The sequence below is a fragment of the Labrus bergylta genome, chromosome 21 (genome assembly GCF_963930695.1).
Source record: "Labrus bergylta chromosome 21, fLabBer1.1, whole genome shotgun sequence".
Taxonomy (NCBI): Eukaryota; Metazoa; Chordata; class Actinopteri; order Labriformes; family Labridae; genus Labrus; species Labrus bergylta.
In genome coordinates, this window is record NC_089215.1 from 14,455,362 (window position 1) to 14,470,671 (window position 15,310).

A 15,310-nucleotide genomic window follows, 5' to 3' on the forward strand; every position below is an offset into this window, starting at 1 on the left:
TCCATCTTTTGTCTGCTCCACTTTTCAGAAAATGTGTGTTTTTCCCTTAATGACATCACAAAGGGCAGTAACCCCTCCCCCAGGTGGGTGACACTCCCACAGCTAGGTGTTCTGCCCTCTGAGTCTGCCTTCTCACCGTAAACAATAGGACATGGAGCGAGAAAGACCAAGACACCTAAGACCTTCCAGAGAGGGGGTGTGGTCAGACACAGCTCATTTACATTTAAAGCTACAGACACAGAAACAGCCGATTCTGAGCGGGGCAGAATTAGAGGGGTTTATAGGCATGATCAAATACAGGATCAGAGTGGATTTAGAACAAGAGAAGCATATCTGTAAGTAATGAAATAAGTTTTTACCTCTGTGCGGCAGATCATTTAGCGGCATGTTGAGAATGTCACCATTAAACCTGTTCTGTCATTCCTCACTTGCAGGTCTCTTGTTTAGGAGACACAAATCCAGAGCTGTTCGTAAAAGTGTAATCTCTGACAACAATGCAGCAGCCAGTATGTCCTCCTTCTAACTTCAGATTCTGCTCCTGAATGCTCTGGATTTGTTTGGACCAGAGAAGGTAGACTCCTCGGTTTGCCAGATATGAGAGCAGTTATCAGGTCAAACCAACAGGTGTTGCAGTGATGGAAGCGGGCAAGAGAACTGGTTCAGATAGAAGTGATTGTACCCGACCTAAAAAGCCTCTGCATGTTTCTAATAAGCTCCACGAGCAGAAACGTGCTCAAACTAGGATCAATATTGGAGATGATTTTGAAAAATGGAGAGAGGTTAGAACGCAGAAAGGTTTACAGACCGATGCAGAGCTGGATAAACACTGAAGCTTCAGTGTCCACCACATGGCAACCTGAGTGAGCATCGACTCGGGAGAGTAGGGGGCGGGTCTAAACAGCTCTCTACAATGTTTAGAATTGAGACTGCAGTACCCATTTTAAACACTAGATGTCAGAGTTACATATTACTCATTTGAGCACCTGCCAGGTATCGATATCAGCTTCCATTTATCAAAGGCCAGATTACAAATTATTGTTAAGAATCAAAATCAAATTAGAGTTAAATTAAAGAAATATCATATTTTACCACTTTTGTAGTCCATTTAAGTACTCTCGCAGAATGAAGAACATTCAGGTAAAAGTTTGTTTTCAATGTTAATATATTCACCTGGCATGATTTAGAGTTCAAGTTTGCCTACTCGCTACGACTAATAGATGCATTTACTAAAATGTGCAACTAGCTCCTGTTAACAAAATATATAATTGCTTACCGTCTATTGTTGACACTGTCACATTTTTGCTGCCATGAAACGTCACATATATGTCACAACCATAGACTGTATGTCACAACTCCAATTTCGCCCTGGTGATTACGGCTTTATGAGCCGTTCATGAGCTCGTTAACACGGTAGATCCGATCTTTCCGAGGAGCACCTGAAGGCAGCATTTAGTAACCAAGTTTAGATTGGCAATCGCTTTCAACCCAACACTCTTCCTTTACAAATTATTCTGCAACAAAACACAAAGTCATGTTCCTCGTGTGTGTAAATGTGTTTGGTAATGAAGAAACGATCCATTCACTGTCAATAAAGTTATTTTAAACACACAAACAAAACATGTTCACCCCAGATGGGACTCGAACCCACAATCCCTGGCTTAGGAGGCCAGTGCCTTATCCATTAGGCCACTGGGGCTAAGTAATGGTTATAATAACGCGTAATCATTAAATAGAATACAAAGTTATTATACACACGTTTATATTAATCATTTACTTTTAAAACTTGAGTTGACGACATACATTTAGCGTATTTTATCATAATAGTTAATGATCTATCGCGCTACGCTACTGCCCCCCTCTGGCGGACATGTGTTATTAAATATTCCCCAACTGTGCTGTTAAAAACCCTTCTCCTCTCGGAAGCATTGAATTGTGTTTAAATGAACCATTAACATTAACCATTCCGTCTTAACCATTACTGATAGTGCGAGTTAAACAACGTAGGGGTGAAACTCTCGCTGAGTTGAGTTCAAGAAGTTAAGAGAAAAGTCCCTCTGATGTGTGCTGACAGCTCAGCTCCCTCCGAGCAGGAACCAGCAGAGTCCGCAGGAGGACTGAGACTCGGATAGGTCTTCAGGCAGCAGCTTCTGGATAATCGATCACACGTTTAATAGAGGATAAACGTGTTTATTTCAGTTAAATAATGAATTTATTACCGTCTAATCCTCACGGAAATGGGCTCCTTTATGCTGGATTCAACCAGGATAATGGTAAGGAGCGGCACTGTTGTCATGTGTTGTTTTTCTTCTTCTTCTTACAAATGGAAACCGTCGTGAATGCTAAGCTAACGATGCTAAACCGTTTAATCTCCTAAATCAACCATGACGTAAAAACAAAACAAAAAAAACAACCGGCTCTACATTTTCCCCTCATCTAGGAATGCGTTAATCATAATGTGACACAAATGTCACAGCAGAAACATTAACTCAGAGCGTCACAGCGTTAAAAAAAAAAAAATCAGCGTTAGCCAGCTGATGCTAACGTTAGCTTCCGTGGCTAGCCAGCTGATGCTAACATTAGCTGCCGTGGATAGCCAGCTTAGGCTAGAGTAACTTTGTTTGTTGTCATGTAATAGACAGTCAGTTGATGTGAGGTCAACACGACATGCGTTGTTAACAGACATGTGCTTTAACTGGATTTGTACAATTAATATCAAAAGCTAATGCTAAGCCGTGCCTTGGTTAGCACAGCGGCTAAACCGCTGGCTAATTTGTCTGTTATTACCCCCTTATTCAGATAATGTCGTGTTTTTAATGTCGCCTGATTTTAAATTCAATACCTTTTTGCTTACTTTATTGACATACTCGGCCCTGTTACATGCCTATCTCTTCCCACCCACACACTTCAAACAGGCCTTGAAGTTAACATACCACTACTGTTTCTCATTTATAAACATCAGTGTGCTGAAACATCTGGTGCCAAGTAGCTTCATTAGATCAGATAATTATGTAACCCTGTAATTATTTGTGTCATTTGACTTTTCTGTGGTGTAACGGGACTAAATTAAAGACTCGAAAGACCTCATGTGACCCCCTTAAACAACAAGAACCAGTGAACTCCCCCTCACAGTCATCGTATGTCAACACACAAGTGTTAAAGTTTTATACTCCACCCTCGCAGGTTAATTATTTGCTCCATCTGCTCCATGTCAGCTCTTCTTTTATGTTTTATCACCGTTCTGGGTCAGTTGGTCGAAATAAAAGGAGCTCCTCCAGTTCTGTGTTTTTACTACTAATTAGTGTTGGACAAAGTGCACAACTTCTTGACTTGAGTCAAAGTTCTCCTGGTCAAATATTACTCCAACAAAAGTGAAGGTTGCTCAGTCAAATTAAGTGCAGTGCTTGCTTTTAAAAAAATACTACAGTATTCAAACATACATTTAAAGAAAACCTCTAAACATTGTATTTTCACGATGCACAAGTGCAGTTGAGAATACATGGGTGTACATTCTGCGACGTTATCTTTATTATGACAACGTTATTTACATTTTTTTAAGCTTACAGGCTTAAGATTTACAGATTTTCTGCTATCAGGAACAACCAAGAATACCCGGTGAGCCGGGGAAAATGTCAGCCAGACTTTACACAGAGAGAAAACATTATTTCAAAACATGGGCTTAAGATATGACCATGGATGAGAGTCGTCATCCTTCTCTGCCGCAGCCATCACCACCGCTAAATGAACGGCCATCAAAAAGTACAGACATTATAAAACACTACATTTATTTCAGAAGACTGATAAGTAGGAGAGGAATGAATCCTTCAGATACTCAGAAACTCCTATCAGGGCATATCAGGGCACACACTATCTCATTTTCACAAAGCCAGTTTGCCAAATGTGCAATTTAGTCCGTGTGCAGGAGTTTGTCTTCAATGTTTGATAACTGAAAACAAGAAATGACCTGATATTTGGCAACAAAGACTTTTATTTAGGTCTCTATAGTATGGACACGGGGAATCGATATCTTTACACACAAATGTAGTGATTTAAAACAAAGTGATTTATAAGTGTGATTCAGGAGAAATGAAACAGTTTCTTTAGGATTACTTTATTCATCACACTTCATTTCATCATCGCTTGATTAAAATGTAGCATGGGCCTAAGATAGAAATAGACTTACATTTAAAAATAAAACTGGAGGTAAATTGGCCATATTTTAGCCTTTAAAAACTCAAAACTGTATGTATTAAAAGTGTTGCATAATATCGCAATGTCCCTCTTTCCCATATCGTTCAGCCCTCGTACAGTGTTAGGGTCTTTTCAGTTTGAGTGACGCTTGTGTAAAGCCCCCGATATGACCAATGGGACCTCCGTTTTCTTCTTCTTGTGTTTCTCTCCAGGATGCTTCGCCTGTGGGATGGAGAACGGATTCCGTGTGTACAACACAGATCCTCTTAAGGAGAAGGAGAAACAAGGTAACAAGCTTTTTAAGCATCAATAATTAACAGAGAATCATTTTCCACACTGATCGCATGTTTTGTCAGTCGGCTTTAAACTCACAGAAGTTCACAGCGCCGTCTGCTAAACTGCAGAAACCAAAAACTGAGAGCAGGAAGAACAATCCTTAAATATGATGCTGATGAATTTTATTCCATTAACATTAATGGACACAAATGGATCCGTCTAAAAGTGTCGCTCACCTCTATTCCAAGTAGAAGTGACAACATTTTTTTCAGATTTCCGTTTTGGTGCTGAATGATAGAATATATTTATTCAGGTGAGATGGCTGAAGAGAGACAGGTAATGTTGGGAGGAGAGAGTGGGGGATGGGGAGGTTGTCGGTCTTCTCTTGTCGGGATGTCGATGGTTTGATCCCCAGCTCCTGCAGCTACATGTCTGATGTGTCCTTTGGAGAGACATTTAACCCCAAGTTGCTCCCACTGCTTTGTCGGCAATGTATGAATGGGATTAGTTACTTCTGATGGTCTCTTTACGCAGCAGCCTCGACCATCAGTGTGTGAATGTGTAGCTGTGACCTCCAGTGTGAAAGAGCTTTGAGTAGTCAGAAGACTAGAAGAAGAAATATACAAGCTCAAGTCCATTTACTATTTCCCATGAAATGCAGTGAAGGCCTGATAAGAACCCAGGGTCTCTATACATGAGGTGCGTGATTAAACCACTCAGCGCCCCAAGTCTGACTTTTTAAATATCGGTTTCAAATACTTAAATCGACATCTTTCTTGTCATTTTTGTTTATTCTCAACAGTTGAACTTTTGTTAACAAAAGTTTGACTTTAAATAAAATGTATTTCTTACACCTTCGATCCTTGTGATTGAAGGACTGAGGTGTCTTGACTTGACGTTTGGCCTAATCTCATTCATTTTTTTACTAAAAAGTCGTTAAGCTGTTCAGTGTTTTATGTTTTATATTATTGTTTTTTGTGTTGGAGGATGAGAGACACAAACATTAAACCTGCACAGATTACTTTTAAAGTTTGATTCATGCAGTTTGATGAGTCAAATATCCAAGTTAGAGATGTTGTTATGTACCATGAAATTGAGGAGTCAGGTGTCTCAGCTCTCAAAATGAAGTCAGGAGAAACATGCACTGAAGGTTTTATAAAACAAACTGATGATTGAAGAACATAAGAATCACACTCGTTGTCAGGCAGTCTCTTTTTAAACCTTTTTGGCTCATGACTGAAGGGAAAAAGAGCCAGTCATGCTGCACATAGGAAATAAAAAGTTCCTTAAATAAGGAGGGATAGAAGAGGAAGTCTCCCCCGAACAGGCCTGAAAAACGTGACTCAGCACATGACCTGCTGCAGAGTTTCCTTCCTGGAATTGACCAATACAGAAGTCGATCCTCAGACCCAATGTGCTCTTTCATCTTTTATTTTTTCTGTGTTAATCCGTGTGAAGCTCTTTGATGAAAGTCTTTACAGCACAGAGCGCTGATGGGGGGGGGGGGGGGGTGCAGTCTCATTGTGAGTGATGCAGAGGACTGCTTGTCATTGTGGTCTGCTGTCTGTTGTGCACAGACAAGCCATTAGAGATGAGTGAGCAGCATATTGCAAATGTTATTTCCAGTTTACGGTCAGCTGATAAGAGCCGCACCTCTTTCTCTGAGTCATTCACACACGTATTATTCTTCACCACCGAAATGCTGTTTACTTTCAGAGTTCCTGGAGGGCGGGGTCGGCCACGTGGAGATGCTGTTCAGGTGTAACTATTTAGCACTAGTGGGAGGAGGAAAGAAACCCAAGTACCCAACCAACAAAGGTGAGTTTGTGTCTTTTCAGTTGCAGGACTCATTCATTGTGTTTTTATCGTTTGTGCTCGAGTCGGGCCGGGGCTTCTCTTCTGGCAGAAATCTGTCCACATTCAGAGTTATTTGACAATGTTTTTTTGTGATCAAATATTTATCAGATATTTTTGCAATATGGTGAGGCAGCAAAACAATTACATGAGTTCCATTGGCACAATGTAATCGGGCTTTGGAGAGCCGTTCCCTCACTCACAGTGCATGTGCCTGTTTCAAGCAACATGCTACCATTCTGTTAGCACCTGTAAGACCAGCTAACGAAAGGTGTTTTTCATTCAGGGTTAGCTCCAAGGATGAGGTGTCATTAAGAAATAGTGGACATTGTGAGTAAGGCTGCTTCTTCAAAAATGCACGACAACATGTTTGAGATATTTACCCAAAAGCTTTTAAGCTCCAGGCCTTGCCAAACCATATGAATGAAGGTCCCAAATCGTCTGAACAAAAGTCACAACATGGATTATCTCTGAGTCTTCAAATCATCAGGGTGTGAAATATGACCTGTGAATGAATTTGTAATGAATCATTTGATGGTTTAAATTTGTTATTTGACAATGTTAAAAAAATGTCAGCTGTTCATTTTGTTTCACTCGGCATCATCAGACCTGCAGGAAACACAAAACACAGCTACAGGGAGTAAGAATAGAAAAGAAAGCTTTAATGTCTTTAGACAACTTTCAAAGAAATTAGACAGGCTTCATCTTAAAGTGCACAAACTTTCTGACATCCACAGCTACAAACAGCTCGCATTCATGTAGGGGAAAATATTCTGAATATTGCGCAGTGAAACATTATTTTACCACAAGTTAATATATATATATATATATTTTGCACTGGTGTAAAAGTTTATATTGCACGGAAGGAGGGAAATATATATTGTAGATTTAAATACCAAAATCTTTCATTAAGAAATAAATAAGGCATGACAATAGCTCAGTCTGTAGGGACTTGGGTTAGGAACTGGAGGGCTGAAATGTCCATGAGCAAGACACCCAAAAGCCATCTCAGACCCCCCCCACTCCACCTTCAAGAAATCCCTAAAAACTAACGTCTTCAACATTGCCTACAACTTGAGTGTTGAAACTGGTGATAAATAATAAGAAGTTTATTTACGCTGCTGGTGTTAGAATAAGTCGTCAGAGATGAAGATAAGTTAATAATTATTGAATCTCTTCTTCTTCTTTTTGTCACTGCAGTCATGATCTGGGACGACCTGAAGAAGAAAACAGTAATTGAGATTGAGTTCTCGACAGAAGTCAAAGCAGTGAAGCTTCGACGTGACAGGTAAAAAAAACTCTAAAAAACAAAGATCCTCACTAACCGGAGAAGTTAACGCTTGTTCATCCATCAGCGAGCGTCCGTCTCCTGTCTCTTTGTCTTTGTCTCTCTTCTGTCTTCTGATTCGCTCCGAGTGTGGGACCAGGTGTACTACGAGGTTTGGATGCTGAATCTTACTCAGCTTTGTCATATCGGATTTGATTGCATCAGATTCATGTCCCTCCTGTCAGCATGCTTGAGCTGTAGCTCAGTGGGGATCTAAGTTAGCCTCGAGTCCTGAAGTCTCGTCGCCCTGGTTTTTGCGGTGTGTTCGTCGCCTCATGTTCTTTGCCGTCTGCTTGCTGTGTCAGGGCCTTTATACCCTGGGGAATAGTCTGCAGTGTACCTTGTTTTCTGCGTGTTTTGTTATCGGCCTCTTTTTGTCGTTTTTTCAGCACATTTTTCTTTCCGTTAGCGATGTCTGTTACCAGAATCAAATCCGAAGAGGAGGATTTTAATCCTCCCGCTTCGTTCACAGTTTCTGTAAAGAAAACCATCAGACCCCTTTACTGCAGGCTCACGACGATGGAGCCTCACTCTTTTAACATCTCTTTCATTGGATGAAAGTGTGATCATGTCCACGTTGGTGTTCTGGCGTTTGGTTTAATGTCTGCCTGGATGTTGCCTCTCCTCTGTCCTCAGGATCGTGGTGGTCCTGGACTCCATGATCAAAGTCTTCACCTTTACCCACAACCCCCATCAGCTGCACGTGTTTGAGACCTGCTACAACCCCAAAGGTCAGTCCACTCTACTTTAACTGGGAGACTTTAAAGGGAGATTCTTCTCTAAGTTATTTGAGTTTCTCTGAGTTTAATCTGCTCATCTTATCCACACAGACACACCTGCACCTCTCTGTTCGTACACACAGCAGCCTGTCCCGCCCTCAACTCGTTCTGCAGCTTTGTTTTGTGTGTGTTTTTAACTAATATTCACCAGTGGACCGTTACTGTACAACTATTAAAATGACGGCACAAGAAGCTAGTTTTAAATCAGACGTAGCATGTAGCATCTCAATCGATGTTAATGGGAGGGATGTATGGTCAGAGGACTCTCTCTCTCGCCCTCAAGTGCAGTTATTGAATGGATGAGCAAAAAAAAAAAAAAGATTGGAAATATACTTTTGGGCGATCCGAGTATCATCTATAAGTGGAGAAACATTGCTAATGTTGAGTCCTTTGTGACTAAAAGGTAGAAAATGTTTGAAATATGGGGCACAGATTTGAAAAAAAAGAATTAACCCTTTTACATCAGCCTGTCGTACTTTCCACACTCTCTTAATGTCTTACACCGAGCCTTTAGTGTTGACAAACATCTGAACGTTGTAGTGGCTCAGTGATCACCTCAAGGTCACAAACACAGAAAGAACGGTCAATCTCCAACCGATAATGTTTTGTGTTGCCTGAGTTACCGTCACATTTCTCGCCAGTTCTCCACATTCACTCCAGACTTTTCCAGCCTCGGCTGTCTGTACACACTTTTATTTACGGCACGCTAAACCTCCTTTTAAAACCTCAGAACATTGGAAACAAGTGAAGTTCCGGTGACGGCTTCAGCAAAGATTATGTAAATAAACTCAAACCCCTCTCCCCCCCCCTTTTCCTCTCCTCAGGTCTGTGCGTGCTGTGTCCAAACAGCAACAACTCTCTGTTGGCGTTCCCTGGGACTCACTCGGGCCACGTGCAGATAGTCGACCTGGCCAACACGGAGAAGCCTCCGGTTGATATCCCCGCCCATGAGGGGGCGCTGTGCTGCATCGCTTTAAATCTGCAGGGCACAAGAATAGCTACTGCGTCAGAGAAAGTGAGCCATGTTTGGATGGGAGGAAAGATACTGAGAACTAAAGTGGTGTGTTGGAAGGCTTCAGTAGTTCCTGTTGATGCTGATCCGTGGTTTATTTTTCCACAGGGGACTCTTATTAGAATTTTCGACACATCAGCGGGTCAGCTCATACAGGAGTTAAGACGAGGATCTCAGACAGCCAACATTTACTGGTGAGCACCGAACAACAACACAGTTTGAATCTTTACCTTAATGCACTGAAACAAGATGAAGCTGATGCTGAAGTGCCTGCCGTTCCTCGAGTGTCCACTAGAGGCTGGCTGCAGAAGCACAGGAAGTCACATACACACAACAGCCAAAAAAAAGTGCTCACACTGTACAACCCGAATGCCGGGGAATGACCTGAGAGCTCACGCTGTACGAGTTAAATCAGGATGGAGCATTCACAAACCTCAATAGAAACCTCCCACAGACGAAGGACGGTTCAAATAGCGGACACGGATTCTTATTCTTCTTATTTATTCCATCTGTATGTCTTTTCAGCATCAACTTCAACCAGGACGCGTCCCTCATCTGTGTGTCCAGCGACCACGGCACCGTTCACATCTTTGCTGCAGAGGACCCGAAAAGGAACAAACAGTCGAGGTTAAATTATGCTAAATGTTTTTAATATGTTTAATATGTTTTAACATCTTTAATACAATCAGACTGATTGTATTTGTCTTTCTGCAGTTTGGCATCAGCCAGCTTTCTCCCCAAATACTTCAGCTCTAAGTGGAGCTTCTCCAAGTTCCAGGTCCCCTCGGGGTCTCCGTGCGTGTGTGCCTTTGGGACAGAGCCTAATGCAGTCATAGGTGAGCTCAGAGTGGAGGGTGCAGCTTTTTAAGGATCAGGATCAGCTCATGGTTACGGTTAAGAGTCAGTATCTCTAACCCTTTTCACACATACGGAAATCTCCTGAAATACTCGGGAGATTTCCAGGAGGAGCTGCATGTGTGAACGCAACAGCCAAATTTTTTACTCCGATATTACCCGGAGTTTATCCGGCCAGACCCCTTAGTATTTTTTCCGCAGATAATCCAGAGGAGCTGATGTCTGAACGCAGCCGAATATACTCCGGAGATTTTCAATTTGAGCCAATAGGAAGAGAATGACATTTATATAATGACCGGCTAAAGAGTCTGCCCGCGACCACTACGATCTCCGTGCACGTAATTAAACGGCTGCATGATGTTTTCTGTCCGTCAGTATGTTGTTCTCCACTCTTTTGTGGATGTTGTCATTCCATTGGATTACACATAGCATTGATATAAAGACAAATATTCTCATTATAACGTTGTGTAGCAGACTCTGTTGCTTCGGCCGCGACTTCCGCGTTGTTTATTTACGTCACGTCTTACGTCGGGAAATCCCCCGAGCCCCCTCCCCTCTGACAGGGAAAGTCCCCCGCTGTGAGGAGCATATGTGAACGGCTAGGTCAGGAGAATCTCCGGAGAAGTCCTCCGGTAAATATCTAGATATTATCCGGAGTGCATATGTGAAAACGGCTAAAGGCTGGATGGAATATCTGTACTATGAGATCAAAAGACTAACCCAGGGTCTTTCTGAGGTAAGACATGATGTAAGAGAAAGATGCGGACGAAGTAACAGTGTCCTCTATATATACAGCGCTATAATGAGAATATGTGTCTTTCTATCAATGCTACGTGTAGTTGAACAGAATCTCAATCTGAACTAAAGAGTGGAGAAGAACATACTGGAGAACAGGAAACATAATGCAGCAGGTTCATTAGAGCACGGAGATGGTAGAGGTGGCGTGCAGACAGTCTATGGTCGTGCAGTGATCACAGGGAATAAACGTCACCACCCCCTCCCACTCGCTCCAGGTGAATTCTCCTGATTATATCCTGCTCACTCAGACTTTCTGCAGAAAATTAACTAGGAGGTTGGCAGAAGAAACTCTAGGTAAAGTCTGAGTGGAAATTCGGCTGTTTGTATTCACACATGCAGCTCCCCCCTGGAAATATCGAGTTTACTGCGAGCGTGAAGGCGTTTTAGAGCCATCTGAAAATTGCAGAACGGCAGCTCTTCTGTGTGTGTGATTTTGCTGACGTTCTCTTTTCTCCCCACCATGCAGCCATTTGTGCTGACGGCAGCTACTACAAGTTCCTTTTCAACCAGAAGGGGGAGTGTTCCAGAGACGTGTACGCCCAGTTCCTGGAGATGACCGATGACAAAATATGACCCTTCACCCCTCTGCAGACTCACCATCACACAGCCTGTTTTTCTGTTGGTTTTTTTTTTTCTTTCTGTTTTTTTCTTTCGGAGGAATCCCACGTTGCACTTCTCCGTATCCTGACAGACTCTGTGAAGGAGCCGCAGATGACCGGAGGACAATAGAGAGAGAGAAGCACAGACTTGTGGAAACCCCTCACAGCGAAGACGAACAAACAAACAAGCGATGTAGACGTTTGTCTCTCACAGACTCCTGGGAGAGTTTGTCTCTGGACGGAGGCTCACGCACGCCCGCCTGAAACCAAACTCCAGAGGAAAAAAAAAAAAAAAAAGAGGGAAAGTTATTTTTTGAATGAGCAACACACCGCTTTTTAAGACGTCTTCCGAGGAATTTACAAAAAAGGACGGATTATTTTTAATCACAGAGGATTCTGATAGTTAGACAGATTGACTAACACCACCTAACCTAACGATAGGGAGTGCCTCGAGACATGAGAGAATCTGTATGTGTGCACACATCACCATACTTACATGCGTACATGTGTCTGTAAATAACATTGTACCACAGCAGGTGTTTGCAGAGCAGGATCACAATGAGCTCACTGGTTTTTTTTTTTTTTTTGTAAGGTTCATTGAGCAGACGGATCCGGCTTCATGAAGCGTCACCTGTATTAATAGACTTTCTTATATGTGCTGTAAAAACAACAAAAACACGCAGACTGAACTTCTATCTCCTCTCAACTGTACAGAGCGGAAGACAAATGTAAAGTGTGTTTTTGTTTCTCGTCTTTTTTTCTTTCTTTTTCACACGTGCAATATGTGTTTCCCCAAACTGTTTCTGTTCAGAGACCGTGGAGGTCGTTTGTCCCCGGGGAGGAGGTTAAAGACATCGTTTATCGGTTATATCTGTCGTTGTGAGGAGATCATGAGAAGATTAAAACTGTCAATACGGCAGGCGAGCGTGCAGACTGTACACACCTGCTGCTCTTTACGATGACTGAACGTTAGCTCATACTGATCCCCTACAGCTCAATCGCTCACAACAGCTTCTCTAAATCTGTTCAAACACCTAACTGTAAAAAAGCATTTTCAGGGGCCGATGTGCTCGATTCATGATGATTTCCTTCAGCTCTGTAACCTCCTCGATGTTTAAAAGTTCCGTATGAATCGATCAGACTAACTCACCTTTCCAGCTTTTAAACAAATCTTACAGTCATGACTCTGACGTTGATCTACAGCAAGAAGAGTTATAACCACACTCCACCACTATTACCACTACACTCCACCACACCATTCAGGCTACACAAAAACTTACAAATAATCAGTGTTCGAGGATCTAATCTTTATGGTACAGAAGTTATAGTTTCAGACAGCTGTTATCCTTTAAGAGGTTTGAGGGTGAAAACCTGAAGAGCCACCTGTCCTCATTCTGTTTAATTACAACCTCTTACCACTTTCCTCTCAAAAAAGTTTAAGTTACTAATTCATCATACATTACGACTTTCATCTCATAAAGTACGACTTTTATTCAAATTACAACTTTCCCCTAAAAATAACATCTTTCTCATTAAAATTACGACTTTCCTCCCAGAAAAGTTCTGACTAATTCATTATACGTTACGACTTTCCTATCTTTGAAGTACGACTTTTCCCTCAAAAATACCCGCGTTTCTTTCATAAAATGACGACTTTATTCCCGTAATGCTGTGACTTTATTCTCTTACGTCTTTTTTCCTGTAACGTTACAGGATTTCTTGTGACCTCAGTATTTAATTATCAATATCTCTCTTTATTTTCTCAGTCCTAGGTTCTGAGCGTGAACATCATAAAAGTTTAATTATTTACTCTTACTGCCGGTGATCAAGTAAATGTTTCATGATTTACTTTGAAAATACTATTTTATTGAAAATCAGATGAGAAGATAAATAAACACCAAGTAACCTGTAAGCAAACTAATCTAAATGAAGCTACAACCAGAAGCTACTTTGGTTAGCCTAGCTTAGCATAAAGACTGTAAATGGTTTTTATGCTAAGCTAAGCTAATGTTACCTCTTCACCAAACAAGTTTCAAAAATGTGTAAAAACCAAGTAGATGACACACGGAGTGTAAAATCACCACGGATGATGACAGTGTTTATATTTTCCACGACAACTCTATTCCCTTCTATCAAGGTTTTATGCTAAGCTCAGCTAACTAGCCTTAGCTTCTTACTCACATTAAAGTAGTTAACATTCCTCATAACTAGAAGGAGAGTTATTGTATTTCCCTTCATCTTAATGTTTTTTAAAGAGTTTCCAGGAGTGCTGTGTTTTACGGCGGCGTGTTGCATTCACATGACTTAGTTTTTCTGAATGATCAAAGATACCGGTCCCTCAAACTCCCACCAGCAGCTCTCATTTAGACCCCTGAAAGACACAAACCTTCACAGACTGTTAAGTATAACTCGGCTTCATCAAGGTTTGGGTTTTGACACGTGTGTAGATACTCATGTCTTCAGGTTAGAGATGCTGTTGTGAGTTTGTTGACTTTATGCAGACGATGAGACGCGTGTCAGACTTAATGTTAGGCTAACATAAGCTAATGAGCCTCTAGCTCACTGGCCTGCCCTCAGGACCCACCAACCAAACTCCTTTAGAAGAAATTGCGACCCAAAACTTCTTTAAAATGATAAAATGTTGCAGGTTGGACCTCGGATAGAGAGAGCAAAAAAAGAAACAAAACAAACATGTTTAAAAAAAGCTAATAGCTTAGCGGTTATGCATGGAGGTCAAACTCCTCATCGCAGCGGACGTGGGTGTCGTCCCCCACTCTCTCTCTCTCCCAACATTTCCTGTCTCTCTTCAGCTGTCCTGTCTAGTAAACCCCAAACTTAAGCGCTTTGTAGACTTTTTGAAACCATTTCTCTCCAGGCTCACACATTCTGGACCCACTGAGAACGGCTCCTTGACCATCTTTTGGGTCCCGACCCACCACTTGAGAACCTCAGCTCTAGCTTTAGTTTGACCGTTCAGACCTCAGAGCTGCATCAGACTTCTCACAGCAAGAAAGAAAAGAGACCGATTCCCCTTAAAATGTTTGAACTGTTCCTTTAAGTTTGTGAGATTTGAGCATCTCTTCTTGTCGTTCTCAACGAGCACGCTTTCCATCTTAACTGTTTTTATTTCCACACTAAAGCGAAGATCGGCCGTAAAAATATTACAAATGTTTTGCACTTAATATAAAACTGCACTTCTTAATGTGGATACATGATCAGTCTGATAGAATCAGAGGTGGTCTGCAGGATCACAGCTTCTCCCTGCACCCTTCTGTCGTCTCATTTGCGTTCATCTGCTTCGCCCCAAAACAGCAGCGAGCCGTTCAGCTAACGCACTGATGAAGATCTGCTCAGTATGGATCCAGCTAAAAGGAGTGTGAGTGTAACACAATGACTTCTAACACTTTGTTTTCTTTGTCACACATCTGTTGACTCCGTGCATTCTCTTCTTGTATTGCTCTCTTTCTGCATCAGATTGTACAGCTGCAGGTGTCACAGCGCTCGCCGCTCACGGCACAAACTGAAAAGCCAACGTGTTTCTGACACTCTCAGAATGATTGTAAAACCTTCATTTAAAGTTGTGAATAAAATTTAACATCTGCTTTTACAGTTAAAATGAACG

The 15,310-nt window shown here is 41.8% G+C and overlaps 1 protein-coding gene and 1 non-coding gene across 2 annotated transcripts; one reads left to right on the top strand and one right to left on the bottom strand.

The window, feature by feature from the left end:
- Window positions 1–1,623: 1,623 nt before the first annotated feature.
- Window positions 1,624–1,696, bottom strand: trnar-ccu (transfer RNA arginine (anticodon CCU)). Its single transcript has one exon. It is a non-coding gene; the product is annotated as a tRNA-Arg (tRNA).
- Window positions 1,697–1,892: 196 nt separating this feature from the next.
- Window positions 1,893–15,297, top strand: wdr45b (WD repeat domain 45B). Its single transcript, XM_020638239.3, has 10 exons — window positions 1,893–2,270; window positions 4,401–4,475; window positions 6,181–6,282; window positions 7,519–7,606; window positions 8,282–8,376; window positions 9,249–9,439; window positions 9,545–9,630; window positions 9,962–10,063; window positions 10,151–10,272; window positions 11,556–15,297. The coding sequence occupies exons 1-10, from the start codon at window positions 2,204–2,206 to the stop codon at window positions 11,660–11,662; spliced, it is 1,035 nt and encodes a 344-aa protein (XP_020493895.2). The 5' UTR covers window positions 1,893–2,203; the 3' UTR covers window positions 11,663–15,297.
- The last annotated feature ends 13 nt before the right edge of the window (window positions 15,298–15,310 follow it).